At 45.3% G+C, this 19,026-nt stretch overlaps 1 protein-coding gene across 1 annotated transcript in view; it reads left to right on the top strand.

Annotated features, from left to right (window-relative positions):
* The window catches only part of capn9 (calpain 9), a 71,313-nt gene that overhangs the window by 12,556 nt on the left and 39,731 nt on the right, over positions 1-19,026 (top strand). Inside the window, exons 2-6 of the mRNA XM_078213354.1 lie at positions 9,123-9,192; positions 10,682-10,800; positions 12,967-13,100; positions 15,369-15,537; positions 16,337-16,420. Coding sequence (XP_078069480.1) covers positions 9,123-9,192; positions 10,682-10,800; positions 12,967-13,100; positions 15,369-15,537; positions 16,337-16,420 — 576 coding nt within the window. The remainder of the gene's footprint in view (positions 1-9,122; positions 9,193-10,681; positions 10,801-12,966; positions 13,101-15,368; positions 15,538-16,336; positions 16,421-19,026) is intronic.

Here is a 19,026-nt window from a genome sequence, read left to right as displayed (position 1 = left end):
AGCACTGCTGCCTTACAGTGCCAGGGACCCAGGTTCGACCCCTGTCTGTGTAGAGTCTGCACATTCTCCCTGTGTCTGTGTGGGTTTCCTCCGGGTGCTCTGGTTTCCTCCCACAGTCCAAAAGGTGGATTGGCCATGCTAAATTGCCCCTTTGTGTCATGGGGACTAGCTAAGGTAAATGCATGGGATTGTGGGTATGGGGCCTGGGTGGGATTGTGGTCAGTGCAGACTCGATGGGCCCAACAGCCTCCTACTGCACTGTAGGATTCTATGATTCTATGAAGATAAAGCTCAGATCAAGCCTGGGAGGGGTGGAATGCCTCGTCCTGAGGTCACACCAGTTCACCAGATTCTCTATCTCTTTCCTGTATTGTGTCTTGTCATTGTTTGAGATCCGACCCACTATGGTGGTGTGATCAGCAAACTTGAAAATGGAGTTGGAGGGGAATTTAGCCACACAGTAATAGGTGTATAAGGAGGCTAAGGGGCTAAGGACACAGCCTTGCGGAGCACTGGTGTCGAGGATGATCACGGATGAGGTGTTCCCCGTGTCTGTGTGGGTTTTCTCCCACAGTCCGAAAGACGTGCTGGTTAGGTGCATTGGTTATGCTAAATTGCCCCTTTGTGTCATGGGGACTAGCTAAGGTAAATGCATAGAGTTGTGGGGATGGGGCCGGGGTGGCATTGTGGTCAGTGCAGACTCGATGCGGTGGAATGCCTCATCCTGTCAGCTTGGCTCTTGTTTGATCGAGCCCAAGATGGGATGTTCATCTTGTCTTGTCTCAGCTTGGATCTGGTTTGTCTCTCTTGTGGGGACTCTGGGCCAAATTTGATTTTTGATTGGGAATGAAGTCCCAAAAGGTACAAAAATAGACCAATCATGCTGAACAACAATATATCGCATTTATATAGCCGCTTTAATTCATGTTGTCTCAAGGCGCTTCAGAGAAGCATATAAAACAAAATGGCCACTGAGCCATAAAAATAAAGATTAGTGCAGAAAACCAGCAACTTTATTGCAGAGGCAAGTTTTACGGAGCGACTTAAAGGAGAGAGAGATGGAGAGGTGTAGAGAGGGAAATCCAAAGCTCTGGACATTGACATCTGAAGACATGGCCTCTTAGAGACTCATCTCCAAACTTCATGGCCTGTGTTCTCAGCCCCTTACCATACTCCTTATACACCTATGACTGTGTGGCTAAATTCTCCTCCAACTCAATTTTCAAGTTTGCTGATCACATCACCATAGTGGGTTGGATCTCAAACAATGACAAGACACAATACAGGAAAGAGATAGAGAATCTGGTGAACTGGTGTGACAACAAGAATCTCTCCCTCAATGTCAAGAAAACGGAGGAGATTATCATCGACTTCAGGAAGCGTAGTGGAGGACATGCCCCTGCCAACATCAATGGGGATGAAGTAGAAATGGTTGAGAGCTTCTAGTTTTTAGGTGTACAGATCACCAACAACCTGTCCTTGTCCCCCCATGGGGACTCTATAGTTGAGAAAGCCCACTAACGTCTCTACTTTTTCAGGAGACTAAGGAAATTTGGCATGTCCGCTACAGCTCTCACCAACTTCTACAGATGCACCATAGATAGCAATGTTTCCGATTGTATCACAGCTTAGTTTGGCTCCTGCTCTGTCCAAGACCACAAGAAACTACAAAGGGTCGTGAATGAAGCCCAGACCATCACTTAAACCAATCTCCCATCCATTGACACTGTCTACATTTTCCGTTGCCTCGGAAAAGCTGCCAGCCTGATCAAGGACCCCACGCACCCCGGACATACTCTCTTCCATCTTCTTCCATTGGGAAAAAGATACACAAGTCTGAGATCATGTACCAACTGACTCAAAAACAGCTTCTTCCCTACTGCCATCAGACTTTTGAATGTACCTAACTCGCATTAAGTTGATCTTTCTCTACACCCTAGCTATAACTATGCTCTACACTCTCCTTTCCTTCTCTATGAACAGTATGCTTTGTCTGTATAACGTGCAAGAAACAATACTTTTCACCATATACTAATACATGTACAATGATAAATCAAATCAATTCAGATCAGTGGTGGAACAATTACAATCAAAGATGCTCAAGAGGCCGGAATTGGAGGATATCTCAGAGAGTCATAGAGGAGATTACAGAGATAGTGAGGGGAAAAGCCATGGAGAAATTTGAAAAACAATGAGAATGTGAAAATCGTGGTGTTGCTTAACTGGATGTCAGCAGATACATGGATGATTGGTGAACAGGATTTGATGCGAGTGAGGACAGGCGGCAAAACTTTGAAAAAAATCAAATTTACAGAGGGTAGAATGGGGAAGACCGGGCAGGAATGCCTTGGAATAGTCTAGTCTGCAAGTGACAGAGGCATTGATGAGGGATTCAGCAACAGAAGAGTGGAGGCAAGAACAAAGTCAGGCGATGTGAAGCTCATTTGAGGTTAAATATTTCAGCAAGGTTGGTTTAGTCTCAGGAACTTTCCAAGACAAAGATTCGGAGTCGGTAGTTGGAAAACAGAGTTTGTGTGGTGGACCAAAGACAATGTGCCTTCAGTATTCCCAAAGTTTATTTGGAGGAAAATTTTGATGACTGGAAACACAATTTGACAATTTAGATACCGTGGAGGGGTTGAGGCTGATTGTGGTGAGGTAAAGCTGGGAGTGAAAATGCAAATGCCTTTGGACAATGTTGCTGCGAGGCAGCATGCCGATAAGAAGTAGTAGGGATTCAAGAGGAAACACCAGACACAACAGTCCGGGAGCTGGAAGAGAAGCCATTGCCAGTGACTCTGGCTGCGATTAAATAGATAAGAATGGGTCGGGTGAGAACAGTCCCACCCAGCTGAACAAAAGTGGGGAAGCGTTGGAGGAGGATGGTGCACTCAACTTAACAAAGGTTGCAGGTAGTTTGAGAAAATTTATCTTCGGCACATCGGATGTCACGGTGTGACTTTGATGAGAGTTGTTTCGGTTCTGTGGCAGGGGCGGAAACCTGATTGGGGAGGTTCTGGGAAAGATGGGCACAGATTTGGGAATCAATGTTCTACGCTTTTGGAGAGGACAGGAAGGCTGGAGATGGGGCAGCAGTTTTGCAGGGACAGAGGAGGGGGTCAAGGGAAGTTTTAAGCAGCAGGCTCTAAGAATCGTCTCAATGGAGTGAGGTAGAAAGTGGGAGAGGTTCTTAACGAGAGAATTCCAAAACTCGGGCCCCAGGCAGCTGAAGGCACAGCCACCCATGGTGGAGTGCAGGGATTCTGAGATGGACAAGAGGGCAGAATTGGAGGAGTGCAGAGATCTCACTGGGTTCTCAGAGGCTGGGGTGGGTTACAAAGATAGGAAAAGGTGAGGCCATAGATGGACCTGTGACTGAGGATGAGAAATTTAAATTTGAGGCACTACTGAACCAGGAGCCATTATAGGTCAGGGAGCAGAGAGGATGATGTGTGAAGGAGCCTGCTCATTGTTTGGGAGTGTGAGTAATTCTGCTACTGACAATGGAAACGTGGTCATGAGGAAGCTTTGAACAGTTTTATGAGATAAGAAACTTTCTTATTACAAACGCAAGGCAGTGTGATTCAGGGAAATGTTTCTCTTGCCCCAAGTAATGGTGGCACAGTGGTTAGCACTGCTGCCTCACAGCGCCAGGGACGCGGTTTCAATTCTGGCCTCGGGTCGCTGTCTGTGTGGAGTCTGCACATTCTCCCTGTGTCTGCGTGGGTTTCCTCCGGGTGCTTCGGTTTCCTCCCACACTCCAAAGATGTGGGAATTAGGTTGATTGGCCATGCTAAATTGCTCCTTAATGTCAGGGGGATTAGTGGGGTAAATGCATGGGGTTGCAGGGATAGGGCCTGGGTGGGATTGTTGTCGGCTCGTTGGGCCGAATGTCCTCCTTCTGCACTCTAGGGATTCTATGATTCTAAGTAGCAAAGCTCTGAGATATACATTTGACTTTATTGAGTTTGTTAGTTGGCCAGGTCCAATGGGTGATGTACATTCCCTGTAGAGTCATGTACCTTTTATTAATTGTCAACACAATATTGTTCAGCCAAAATTGGAAAACAATCACAACTTCTCCAGTCCGAGGCCCATGGCTTCCTTCCAGTAAATTTTCCCTCAACCTATGCTCTGAGGAGAACAATCCCATCTTACTGGTCCCTCCATATAACCAAAGTCTTTGATCCCTCAAATCATTCTCGTCAACATGAATAATACAAGCACCGGGGAGATGAGCACACATGATAGAAACATAGAAGATAGGAACAGGAGGAGGCCATTTGGCCCTTCGAGCCTGCTTAACCATTCATTACGACCATGACTGATTGTCCAACTCAATAGCCTAATCCTGCTTTCTCCCCATAACCTTTGATCCCATTCGCCCCAAGTTCTATATCTAGCCGCCTCTTGAATACATTCAATGTGATCCAACATGGAATCTCACTTCAAGTTTCACATTGACCTCATCCTGCTGGTGTACCTAGAGGGGCTAACCTTTGACCTTGGTTTGGGGTGGGGGAGGACCTGTTGAAGCTTGGGATCATGAGATGTTGCTTACCCACCAGATCTAGAAAGATGCGCCTTCCTTTTGGGACCACGGGTTGACAAGTGATCACTGAGTCTTTGCAGCCAATGGCTGTGCCACTGTACAAATATTTATAGAGTAAAGGGTGAAAGTCTCTGTGTTCCTGCTGTTGAGAGTGGCAATATTCCAAAGAAAACATCTGCAATGAATCGCGCATTCATGGATTGTTCCCCTTGGAACAGAGGAGAATAAGAGGAGATTCAATAAAGAAATTTAAAATTATGAAGGGTTTGATCGAGTAAACATGAAGAAACTGTTTTGGTGACACTAATTTAAGATTATTTGTAAAAGAGCCTGAAAGGAGTTCAGAAGAATCCTTTCATGCAGCGAGTCATTGTAATCCAGAATGTTCTGCCTGAGTAGGGTTGCCAACTGTGATCAAACGTACTGCTGGAGGTTTCACCACATGACTTGCCCCCAGGCTCCAGCCAGTCATCAATCAGCACATCCATCATGTGACGCACTGTCTCCCTACACCAATTGGAAAGTCACAAGACTCAGTCCCCAACCGGATGACGTTTGGCTGTCAGTCAAACTGCCTCCGCCACTCACCCCACCTTTGCAATATTTTTATATCTGGGAGAGAGAAACGTCGAAAGAAAATCGCATCTTCTCAATGCCCCAAGGATTTTTCTCCAGAGTCGCACACAGCAAGAGTCCAGGCAATTGATCTTCAATTCCTGGAGACTCCAGGCCAATCCAGGAGGGTTGGCAACTCCTATGTCTGAAAGCGCTGGGGAAGCAAATCCAAACGTTTCTTCCAGTTGGGAACTGGATAAACCCTTGAAAAGGAGAGAGTTTGCAGAGCCATGGGGAATGAGCAGGGCTATAAGTGGATAGTTCTTCCAAAGGCATGATGGGTTGTTTGGCATCCTTCTGTCATGTCGGATTCTGTGAGATTATTGATGCCAAAATATATCATCGGTTGAAAGGGATTTGGATAAATATTTGAAGAAGAGAAAAGGTAAATATGGCTGGAATCCTCTGACCTCCCTGTGGCTGGGATTTTCCGGTCCCGCTGTAGTGAATGGAGGTTTGGCTGAGTGCCAAATTCTCCATTCTCGCTGGCAGCGGTAGCAAGGCGAACAACATCGGAGAATTCCAGCCCATATTTCGGAAAGAGCAGTGAAATGAAGGGGTGTGGTACCAACATCAAAGAAAAGGTTGACACACGTTGAGAAGAAGAAATGTTGTAAGTGTTCCCATTGGTAGGAGGATTGGTGAACAGGGGACATAAACTTAAGGTGATTGACAAAACACCGGGGTAGAGAAGCATAGACCACAGTTTCATAAATTGTTAAAAGTAGCAAGACAATAAAAATACACAAACTATGAAAAATTGTAGACAAGGCACTGAGGGAAGGCCGAGAAATGATGTTAAACTTGTACAGAACCTCATTTGGGCCAAACTTGGAGTAACATAGAAACCCTACAGTGCAGGAAAGAAGCCATTCAGCCTTTCGAGTCTGCACCAACTATCTGAAAGAACTCCCCACCCAGGCCCTCCCCTCCACCCTATCCTGTGACCCAGTGCTAATCCCTCTAACCTACATATCTTTGGATACGAAGGGGCAATTTAGCATGGCCAATCAACCTAACCCGCACATCTTTGGATTGTGGGAGGAAACTGGAGCACCCGGAGGAAACCCACGCAGACACAGAGAGAATATGCAAACTCCACACAGACAGTGACTGAGACCAGAAATGAACCTGGGTCCCTGGCGTTATGAGGCAGCAGTGCTAACCACTGTGCCACCATGCCGCCCCCTTATTTTAAATTAGGGTAGAAAGTCTTGAAGCTGTCAGAGAGACTTTGCAGAGAGAGAGAGAGAGCAGACTTCTGGCTTTAAACAGCTCCAGTCAGCAACTAAACAGAAGCTGGTTTTCTTTCTGCTAGAAAACTAACTCTTTGTTTCAATCTCATGATCATATGACTCTGTATTCTAAAACTCACCTTCCATTCCTTTAATGAAAATACCCCAGGGGACCTGTCAATCTATAAACAAAAATCTATTAGCTCGATCCTAAATAAACACTACATGGCTAAAATGAGCAATTATCCTGCTGTTCAGCATCTGAGCTGCATGTTTTTCCAGCCACACTGACTGCCTGTAAAAAAACACTGAATTTTAAAACAGTCCCTCTTAAACATAAAATATCTCAATAGCACAGTATCATCACAAGAGGGAGTTCGATAGATTGAATGTACAGAAAATGTTTCCGTTGGAAATCAAAAGCTAGGGATCATAAATATAAGATAGGCACTAATAAATCCAATAAAAATTCAGCAGAAACATCTTTATCCAGAGAGCGGTGAGAATATGGAGCTCACCAACACATGGGGCTGAATTTTACAGGCCTCCCATGGTTGGGAGGTATAAATTAGGGTGCCATACCATTGGTGCCGTACCCACTGCCGGCCCATCCAACTCTGCTCCTGACACAATTTTATCAGTGGTGGGGAGGTGTCAGATGGGTCATCCAACCATGACGCAATTGAGGCCCTTAAGTGGCTAATTAATCCCAATTATGAGCTGCTCTGATAAAACGGGCAGCAGGAGAGGCCTTCACCCAACTTGTAGCCTTGTCGGCTTAACCTTGGGGGCTGCTGGTCAGTGAAAGAAGGGGTATACCTCCTTCCTGTGCCAATCAGAGACCCCTCTACCACCCATAGAACATAGAACATAGAACATTACAGCGCAGAACAGGCCCTTCGGCCCACGATGTTGCACCGACCAGTTAAAAAAAAAAAAAACTGTGACCCTCCAACCTAAACCAATTTCTTTTCGTCCATTGATCAAGATCCTTTTGCAATTCAGTCTTCACCTTAGTTAAAGACAATGGCCTTATACCTATTCCACTGAAAATGTATCCAATTTTAGTCATGCAAGCATTTTGTTCTACATAACGTTGAAGCGACTCTCCAGCCCCAAGCACCTGATGTGACGCAGTCAGCTAGTGGGGTTACTGTCGGTGAAGACCAACTCAATTCTCTCGATTCAGAATGTGGTCTTTCTTTCACAAGTGTTGACCTTCTTGAGACATGCAAATGCTCCTCTGGAATGTCCTGAAGACTAACCAAATCCTGCAGATATGGTAAACCCCAATCACTGTGAACATACACCAAGGTTCAGCAATACAAGCACTCCCCCCACCCACCCACCTCATTAGCATCGATCACCAGAGATCAGTTGGGCTGCAGAGTCCAACTTGCTTCTCGGACACCAACCTGTAAATGCCCTGTAGATGAATGGCCTGTTTCATCACCCAATGCAAGGTGCAATCATGCTTCATATTCAAACTAACACCAGAAAACATTACCCATCCTAACCATAGTACACAGGTACTGATGAAAGACCATCAACCTGAAACAAGTGTTTTTGTTTCCACACATGCTGCTTGACTTGTATCACTTTGATTTCTAGTATCTGTATATTTTATTTTGTACAACAACAAGGAACAATGGTCAGTCTCTACAATATAGTCTAAAATTAATGTTACATCAGTTTCCATGTATGTTACTGTTAATAGCCCAAAGTCAACCCCACAAGATGAATACAAATGAAAACACCAAGCTGTTACAGGTAAACAATGGGCTAAATTTAGACATCCAATTGTACACCCCACCCCCTCCCATCACCCCTTTAACAGGCAAGTAACTTAATGTACACTTAACCGGGGAAGCAAATCCCTCTAAACATTTGAGGTTTACTACGAAACGTGCAAGTTACAACTTACATTTAGTTTTACATCTCCATGCTGCCCTGTTCAACATATCTCCACCCCCTCCTCGCTGGGGCCTGTCAGCCTGGTCCAGGAGAGATATCAAATTTATCTCAATGCCTCGGTCCGTTGTTGAACACCATCTCCTGCCCTACCTGTAGTACCAGCAGTGGCCACCGCTCCTGCCTGAATTGAAGGGCCATCGCCTGAAAAATTAAACTGGCTCGCTGGAGCTCAAATTTACTCTGCGATGCAGGGAGTCCACCCTCAGTGTAACATCCAGCCCAAGGTGTGATTGAGGTGAGTAGCGAAGATGCATTTAAGGGGATGCTAGATAAACGTTTAACTCCTAAACACCAGCATGACCCTGATGGATGAATGGCCTGTTTCCGCGCTGTAAATTCAATGTAATTTTATGTAACCAGAAAAATGATGCAAAGAACTTTATTTTGCTTGCACAGTGGGTGGCACGGTGGCACAGTGGTTAGCAGTGCTGCCTCACAGTGCATTGGCCGTGCTAAATTCTCCCTCAGTGTACCTGAACAGGCCCCGGAGTGTGGCGACTAGGGGGCTTCCACAGTAACTTCATTGCAGTGTTAATGTAAGCCTACTGTGACTCTAATAAATACATTTTCAAAACGGAGAGTTTTTATGATCTGGAATGCATGGGCTGAAAGGGTGGTGGAAGCAGACTGAATAGCAACTATCGCAAAATATTTCAGGGTTATGAGGAAGAACAGGACTGGGTGGGGACTAATTGGATAGCTCTTTTGAAAAAAAAAACTCATTTACTGTTTTGGTTTGCTTGCAGGAGATTTCAAAAGATCCAAAGTTTATTATTGATGGAGCGTCGAGGACAGATATATGCCAAGGAGACTTGGGTAAGGGATTTTAATGAGTAACTTCCACAAAGGGGCCCTTATAAAAAGAATGAATTTGTGATGGAGGGTGCAGTTGTTATCTCCAGGGGCTGGGGGAGAAATGGCTCCAACCCTTCACAGGTTGTGATCTGAGCATTTGGGGCACGAATCATAGAATCCCTACAGTACAGAAGGAGGCCATTCAGCCCATTGAGTCTTTACCGACCACATCCCACTCAGGCCCTATTCCCATAACCCCACACATTTATCCTGCTAATCCCCCTGACACTAGGGTCAATTTAGCATGGCCAATCCACCTAACCCGCACATCTTTCGGAGTGGGAGGAAACCGGAGCACCCGGAGGAAACCCACGCAGACATGGGGAGAACGTGCAAACTCCATACAAACAATGACCCGAGGCCAGAATTGAACCTGGGTCCCCGGCGCTGTGAGGCAGCAGTGCTATGCCGCTGTGCTGCCTTGGCATGGCATATTTGGGGTTAGTAGGGTGACATCTAATTGGCATGATACCCAAGAAAGTCCCACATGATGCCCTATTATTCAGACCCTGGACTGCTGCCTCTGTCAAAGCTGCTGGGTAATGTGGCCTCACGGTCTGCCATGGCGCTCAGTAATTTGGGAATTCTGTCACATGTGCCAACATCCCTGCATTGGTAACTACAGCAACGCTGGAGACAAGGTGCATCACTGGCATCCAGTGGTGATGTGGCACAAACAGCAGGTCAACCCTGAGAGGCGGGTGTCTGTCTCCCTGAGTGCCTTAGAAAATGACAGATCACGACAGAGAACCCACAGCCAGTGAAACAAATGGGTGATAATCGTCTTTCATACAGAATTGTCAAACAGGAAAACATCATTTGATCGACCCAGCCTGCCCCAGGGGTTAATGATGGCTGGAGCATCATGAATAAAAGTTTCTTTCCCTAGCCACTCTCCCTTCTGCAGCTGGCACAGTGGTTAGCACTGCTGCCTCACAGCGCCAGGGACCTGGGTTTGATTCCCGGCTTGGGTCACTACCTGTATGGAGTTTGCATGTTCTCCCCGTGTCTGCATGTGTTTCCTCCGGTTTCCTCCCACAGTCTGAAAGACGTGCTGGCTAGGTGCATTGGCCATGCTAAATTCTCCTCCTGGGGCGGCACAGTGGCACAGTGGTTAAATATTGACGAGGACACCAGGTAAAATCACTTTGAATGTACTGTCGTGGGATTAGTTACACCCACCTAATTTAATATCTCATACAAAATGATCGCATCTCTAACGGTGCAGCACTCCTTCAGTGTTGCACTGATGTTGGATTATGGGCTCAGGTTCCTGGAATGGGACTCAAACCCGCGACCTGCCGACAGGTAGTGGGGCCTTTATTACAATTGAAGCTAATGCTTCACATATCTATCCGTCAAAACTGTCATGTGCCTTTGTGGCCAAAAGTAATTCTGACTCTGACCTGCAGTCCAACTTTTTAACTCTTGTTCTGTCTTCTCTCACTAGGGGACTGCTGGTTTCTTGCTGCTGTTGCTTCACTGACTCTTAATCAGAAGATAATGGGCCAGGTCGTTCCTCTGGATCAGACCTTTGACCGCAATTATGCTGGAATCTTTCACTTTCGGGTATGGAATTTGAAGTTCTGAAGAAAGAGCTGTGGCCAATGTCGATAATTAATCTCCTTTGCAAATTGTGCCAAGTAGGATTTAAGCATGAGATGAACCTTGCTGTCAGGAAGGAGGAAGTGGAAGAGACGATGGGTGGCACAGTGGTTAGCACAGTGCCAAGGACCCGGGTTCGATTCCGGCTCGGGAGTGGAGCTTTGTGTGGAGACTCTGTGTGGAGTTTGCACGTTCTCCCCGTATTTGCGTGGATTTCCTCCGGGTGCTCCGGTTTCCTCCCACAGTCCAAATTGTGCAGGTTAGGTGGATTGGCCATGCTAAATTGCCCCTAAGTGTCCAAAGGATGCGTAGGTTAGGTGGGTTGGCCATGGTAAATGAATGAGGTTACAGGGATGGGACGGGGTGGCGTGCCTGGGTAAGATGTTCATGTAAGTGCAGACTCAATGGGCTGATGGTCTTCTTCTACACTGTAGGAGGTATCTGAATGAGAGGGGCAGGAGAAAGAGAAAATTAGAGAAGAGAGACTGGCAGAAAAGAGAAATGAAAGAAGCAATAAGGTCCAGGAAGGAGGACAACAAGAGCTGAAGAAGAGAGGACCGGGAAGAGAATGAAGGAAATCATAAAGATGAAAATTAAAGGAAAAGTGAAAGGATAAAGAAGATCTTGCAATTATTAATAGATTTCAAGGCTGTGTCAAAGCAGTAGCCAGTTAATTATTTGGGAATGTTGGCAAAGAAGCAGCTAATTTACACATAAATCTTGCCACTCGCAATGAGATAAATACCAGATAGTTTAGCAGCAATTTTAACAAGGGATCTTGCCAAGTGACAGTGATACCTTAGATTAATACTGACCAAGCTTCAAGAACAGAAATGGAATGGAACCAATGAGATTGAGGAGAGCAGGTCATCATCATACACACAACAGAAAAAGAATGAGGGATGAAAATAGGGAGGAAGAGGTGAAAAAGCGGAGGGAAGCATTTTTAAAATTCATTTTTATGGGCTGTAGGTGTCCCTGTTTAGGCCAGCATTTACTGCCCATCCCTTGTTGCCCTTGAGAAGGTGATAGTGAGCTGCCTTCTTGACCTTCTGCAGTCTCTGAGTGAGGGATGGGGAGGGGTGTAAGCAAAACAATTCTTTGCATCCATTATCTAAATGTGTCTTCTGTTTTCGAACCCCTCTACGATTGGAAATAATTTCTCCTTATATAAAACAGCTATCAAAACACCCATTAATTTTCAACATCTTTATTAAGCCCAGATTCTCCTACTTCCTCAAATATGAAGCAGTTCATGTCCGGAAGCAGCAAAACCAGGACAACATTGGGCTTGGGCTGATAAGTGGCAAATAACATTCGCATCACATGAGTAGCAGATAATGACTGATCTCCAATATGAAAGGTTCTAACCATCTCCCCTTGACATTCAATGGCATCACCATCACTGAGTTCCCCCACTATTAACATCCTGCGGGTTACCATTGAACGGGGCTAGCCAAATAAACACTGTGCCTACAAGAGCAGGCCAATGATTGGGAATTATGTCGAGAGTATAACTTCCAAAGCTTTCCATCATCTACAAGGGGCTGAAGTCAGGAGTGTGATGGAATACTCTCCACTTGCCTGAATGAGTACAGCTCCAACAACATTCAAGAAACTCAACACCATCCAGGATAAAACTGCCCTATCACCACCCTATCCACCAAGTTAAGCATTCACTCCCTCCACCACCAACGCACAGTAGCAGCCGTGTGTACTATCTACAAGATGCACTGCAGGAACTTACCAAGGCTCCTTAGACATTACCTTCCAAACCCGCAACCTCTAGCACCTAGAAGGACAAGGGCAGTAGATACATGGGCATGCCACCACCTGGAAGTTCCCCTCAAAAGCACTCACCTTCCTAATTTGGACTAACAGCACTGTGTGTGTACTTACACCATATGTACAAGAAGGCAGCTCACCACCGCCTTCTCGAGGGTATTTAGGGATGGGCAATAAATGCTGGCCTAACCAGTGACTCCTACATCCCATTAAAGAATAAAGAGTCTTTCCACAGAACTGAAATCCCTGTTTTAATGCCAATAACTTGAAGTGTTTAAGGAATTTTATTTTTGTGTTTATTATGTTGCCTTGTAAAATCAGTAACATTTTTCTAATTTCCCCTAGTTTTGGCAATATAACGAGTGGGTGGATGTCATAGTTGATGACCGTTTGCCAACCTTTAGAAACCGTCTGGTGTTTTTGCACTCTGCCAGTAATGATGAGTTCTGGAGTGCTCTGCTGGAAAAGGCCTATGCTAAGTGAGTACAGACACTATCGTTGCCTACAATCTCTTCACGGATGTTAGGAATGGGTTCTCGGATCTTCCAATTAAGTCCTAATTTGATGTCAATTCTCCAATAGAAGTCAATAGAAATATAAAAGGGCTACAGGTGGCACAGGATGTTGGTGGGGAATTGTATGTGGAGTTGGACCAAAGAAATAAAGGTAGTTTATGGAGAAACAGAACTCATGTCTCCTTTACTGAACTGCAACCAAGAGACTCAAACAATGGAGACTCTAATGTGCCTTTATGACATTTTCTTTTCTCTTATCGGCACCCCCCTTCAGCTTCTGAGATTTCAAAGCTTTTTCAGATGCCATCTAATTTCGTTTTTGGAACAGGGCATTGTTGGCATGGCCAGAATTTGATGCTCATTCCTTGTTTCCCTAAGAGCTGGTGGTGAGCTCCTTTGTTGGCAGATAGAAGTCAATAATGCCATACCTACCAACTGGTTGGCGGCATTCCTGGAGGATTCCTGACAATCCAGCTGGTCAGGTAGCCTTTTAGTCCTCCCATACCCAACATTCTTGTAACTAATAAACTAAAATGTTCAAGGACAATGAACAAACTTCATTTATTCTTAATGCCCCGATGAGTCTCCCCCTGCATTGCTGGCAAAAATATTCTGGAGATTCGAGGACAATCTCGGAGACTTGGTAACAATGTGGGACTGGAGTCACTTATGGGCAGATTTCAATCCGGAAAGGATATCAGAGGAGCAGCTGGGATTTTCATCACCATTTGACAACTCCATGATCACTTTTACTGAAAACAGCTTTTTGAACCTGAGTTTGTTTAAATTGAGTTTAAATTTTGCAAACTGCTATAACGGAGTTCTGTTCTCATAGATTGCCCCGTTTACCAGTCCAGTAACATAAACCTCTAAATGCAAGATTCACCCTAATAGTCAAGTCATAGACTTGAACTAGGGTGTAGCATTTAGTGCCGTATGCATGTTTCCCATTTATTGGATCCACCAGTTTTCCTCCTTGTCCCATCGTGTTCTCGCTCTGTAGCTTTTTTATTGTAACATAGAAACTAGAAGCAGGAGGAGGCCATTTGACCCTTCAAGCCTGCTCTGCCATTCATTTTGATCATGGCTGATCATCGAATGCAATATCCTGATCGCCCATTCCCCCCATATTCCTTGATCCCTTTAGCCCCAAGAGCTATATCTAATTTCTTCTTGAAATCACACAATGTTTTGGCCTCAACTACTTTCTGTGGTAGTGAATTCCACACATTCACCATCCTTCGGGTGAAGAAATTTCTCCTCACCTCAGGTCTAAAAGGTTTACCCCTTATCCTCAAACTATGACCCCAAGTTCTGGACTCCCCCACCATCGGGAATATTCTTAGGAATAATGGATGTACTTGCTGTTTTACAACTGAGTATCCTCCAAAATTAGAAGGATTGAGTGAATAATGGAACAACTTTATTAATGGACGTTTTCAGAGAGGTTGTTCTCGGTGTCAGCTGTTGCTCAGTGGATACGACCTCTCACCCTTTGAGTCAGAAGGGGATACTTTAACGGTACAGTATAAAGACATCCTGCAGATTCACATTCCCATTGCAGTACTGAGAGAGTGTTGAGGTGTCAGAGGTGCCGTCTTTCAGATGAGACATTAAAGCGTCTTCCGTCTTAGGCAGACTTAAGAAAGCCCATGGTACCATTTGAAAGGAGAACAAAGAAACTCTCCCCAGTGTCTTGGCCAATATTGATCCATCCATCAACTCCATAAAAACAGATTAATTGCTTGTTGCTGTTTATGGGAGTTTGCTGTGTACAAATTGGCTGCCATGATTCCTATGTTACAACAGTGGCTGCATTTCTAAAATATTTCATTGGCTATAAGGTACTTTGGGACATTCTGAAGTTGTGAAAAGCTATAGAAATATTCTGCACAAGAGGGACAATGAAAGCTTCTGCCAAAGAGAACTCCTCCCCCTGGAGTGATTCACCACTCTGAGTCCTGATTTGTCACCCAGGCCAGGTGACCTATACTCTGCTGTGTTGCCCTTAAAGGGACAATCACACACAGCCAAAGCAGGGGGTCCTTAGTCTTACTAGAGTATGTCCAACTGATCGGATGAAGATCCGAGGCCCTGACATTTTTATCCCTGTTATCGAGGATATTTAAGAATTGTGAAAGCTGAACACAAAATGAGACTGGATTACTTTTTCACAAACAGAATGAGCAAAACAAACATCTTGATGGTGTTAATCTAACTGTGTATTAACAGGTTATATGGTGGTTATGAATCGCTGAAAGGAGGCAACACATTAGAGGCAATGGAAGATTTTACCGGTGGCATGGGAGAGACATTTAAGTTGAAACAGCCTCCCCCAAACCTGTATACCCTCCTTCAAAAGGCATTGAAACGCGGCTCCATGTTGGGATGTTCCATTGATGTGAGTATTCAAAATTCAGGGAGCAGTGTCAGGGCAAAGCCTGAGCATGACCCTCTACCCTCCAGGGGGCTGTACTTATCTGTGCACCCCTTGTGGGTTCCGTTTGCCAGGTCCCCGTTCGTCAAGACCTGTTGTAAACACCACCAAAATGATGTCATGCCGACAGGGAGGAATTCCCAACATGGGGGGGGGGGGAGGATACAGCAGGGCCGCCCGCTAAGCATATTCCAAAGTATGCTAATGGGGCCCCCAATCTTTCATTGGTGGGAGCCCCATTATAATCCCGGGGTTGTACGGACAAGCTCAATGGGAAATCCCACCAACATAAAAGCCGTTTTGGGACTCCAGCTAGATTGTCCGCCTTCTCCACAATTCCTTCCTGCCAAGAACAGGAATGGAAAATTCCCCCCGCATGTGAGAATTTCCATTCAAAATGATTTTGTAATATCGTCCCTACTGCTTAACCACCCATTGTTTAAACCATATTGTAATCGGGGCATGGACCATCTGTCCGAACTATTGCTGATTGCAAAATTTCGGTGCACGGATTATTGCCAGCAGGGTTGGGTGTTCATCTGAACTTGATCCTGGAAGGCAGAATGATGAATTTACAATGGTGGAATCTTCTTGTATTTCACCAACTTCTGGGAAGGGAAAATAGTTTTTCTTTGTAGAAAAATTGTTTTAAAAATCTGCCTATATCGTGTTGGCCTCAAAGGGCCCAGTACATGTGGTGAGTCCTGTAAACCTAACCCATTAACCATGTTAACACATGATGCATATCTTTTCATTTTTAAAGATCACGAATTCGACAGAGACAGAAGCTCGCACCACAACAGGACTAGTCAAAGGTCATGCATATTCTGTAACTGGTTTGGATCAGGTGAGTTCTCTGAAAGAAGCTTGTATTTCTTGTTAATTGTGCTAATAGATGTGTAACAATTTTAATCAGGCAATTGAGGTTGGCTTGCTTGAACATGAACCAACAAAAGGTGCCCTGATTAAGAGCCTTCAGCCCCACGTTCCTGATCTACGGAAATCTGATGCGAAGTGGGGCGGGGAAGGAGGAAGACCTCCTCATGAACCTTCTCCTGGGCCTGGCAAGGTGTGCCTTCTACAGGTCCAAGCAGCGGGCCACCAAGGGGTCGTCCAATCTGACTGTCTGCCCTTCTACCGAGGGTATATTTGCGGCCGGGTGTCCCTGGAGAGGGAGCATGTGGTGTCCGAGGGCACTGTTAATGCCTTCCATGCCCGCTGGGCACCACAGGGACTGGGTGCATTATTGACCCCTTTAATCACATTTTAATTTGATGGTTTAAGTTTCCTTTACACTTTGTCTTTTGTTTTGGGCATCTCCCCTCCTTTTGGGAGCTGTCTCTTTTAATTTGTCCCTGAGTTAATTTGAGTTAGTGTAATTGTTTGCACCATAAAATAGGTCCCTGATTAAGGGCAAAATTGATGGTCGAATCCGGGAGCCCCATGCTCTGTACTTAACCAGGAGTGTCAGTTCCTCTGGCACTCCGGGTGTAGGCTGCAGACTGAGAGCATTCTGTATAGTATTGTTGGAACTTGTAAATAACGGAATTTCGGTGAAGAGCCATCCACCTGCAAGGACTTATTATAAGATGCTAATCACTATGTTGCTTCCTTGAATTGTGTGTATCCCTTCTTCTCTTGACCACATTCTTTCATCCTTGCCCTGGTTAAGGCTGTGGACATAATTAAGGCATCTTACCTCAACAAACATTCCTCAGGTATCAGTCTTGCCTTTGAGGACTAGTGGGCTAATATCTGTCCCAAAGGTGAGCCCACTCCTGTCTTTAACGGGTGCTACTTCCAGCAGGGGCAGCTAAAGGGTGGCCAGGAACCACAACACAGGCTGGTTACCCCTTTCCTTGCTCAGGGGTACTGAGCCTAATTGTAACATTCATGCCGCCACCCCAGGTCTGACTGACCACAAATCCAGGGATACAGTTGGGGACCTCACTAGATTGTGTCACTCGGCCCCTGTGTTGGGACGTAGAGAAATATCGGGAGGTTCGGAACACTTTATCTCAGGGGTGGGCAAACATTTCAGCCCGAGGTTACGTCTAAATATGGAACTTATATGAAAGGCCATTACACCCTTGGACATATTTTCAAAGAGGTGCTAATAAGTCCACATTATCTGATAATGCAGACCATCATGTCCAGTCCAGCAGCCAAACACCTCCATTGGCCACTGTCATCTTTAAACTGTACCAAGTCGGCAAAAATCAGAGAGTTTACATACACATTATGCTGCTCTCAGTGCTTCTCCATGGGTGCTGCTCCCAATCCTGGTGAGGTGAGACTGACTGTCCTTGACATCAAGGCAGTGTTTGACCAAGTGTGGCTTCAAGGAGCCCTTGCAAAACTGGAGTCAATGGGAATCAGGGGAAAACTTACTGCAGGTTGGAGTCATACTTAGCACAAAGAAAGATGATTGTGGTTGTTTGATGTCAGTGATCTCAGTCCCAGAACATCACTGCAAAGTTAAAAGTTTATTTATTCCTCAAGAGAGTGTCCTAGGTCCAACCACCTTCAGCTACTTCATCAATGATCTTCCTTCCATCATAAGGTCAGAAGTGGAGATGTTCGCCGATGATAGCACAGTGTTCAGCACTATTCACGACTCCTCAGATATTGAAGCAGTCTGTGTCCAAATGCAGCAAGACCTGGGCAATATCCAGGCTTGGACTGACAAGTGACAAGTAACATTCACACCACACAGGTGCCAAACAATGACAACAAGAGAGAATCTAAACATCTCCCCTTGACATTCAATGGCATGACCATCACTGAATCCCCCACTAGCAACATCCCAGGGTTACCATTGACCAGAAACTGAACTGGACCAGCCATATAAATACTGTGGCTACCGGAGTAGGTCAGAGGCTAGGAATCCTGCGGCGAGTAACTCCCTTCCTGACTCCCCACGGCCCATCCACCATCCACAAGACACAAGTCAGGAATGTGGTACAACATTCTCCACTTACCTGGATGAGTGCATCTCCAACAACACTCAAGAAACTTAACACCATTCAGGACAAAGCAGCTCATTTGATTAACACCCCCTCCATAAATATTCACTCCTTCCACCAGAGATGCCTAGTGCCAGCTGTGTGTACCATCTACAAGATGCACTGTACAAATTCACCAAGGCTCCTTAGGCAGCACCTTCCAAACCCACAACAACCTCTACCATCATCAATGCCTTCTACAGTTGCAGCAACACTTCCTTACTTTTATACTCTATTTCTTTAGCTATAAATGCCAACATTCCATTTGCTTTCCTTATTACCTGTTGCACCTCCATACTAGTTTTCTGCGACTCATGCACAAGGACACCCAGATCCCTCTGTGCTGAAGCACCCCCAAAGTCTCTCTCCATTTAGATAATGAGTTGCCTTTCCATTTTTCCAATCAAAATGGATAACCTCACACTTATCCACATTAAACTCCATCTGC

This window comes from Mustelus asterias, chromosome 5 (assembly GCF_964213995.1).
Source record: "Mustelus asterias chromosome 5, sMusAst1.hap1.1, whole genome shotgun sequence".
NCBI classification, from domain to species: domain Eukaryota; kingdom Metazoa; phylum Chordata; class Chondrichthyes; order Carcharhiniformes; family Triakidae; genus Mustelus; species Mustelus asterias.
This window is presented reverse-complemented; position numbering and strand designations above follow the sequence as displayed.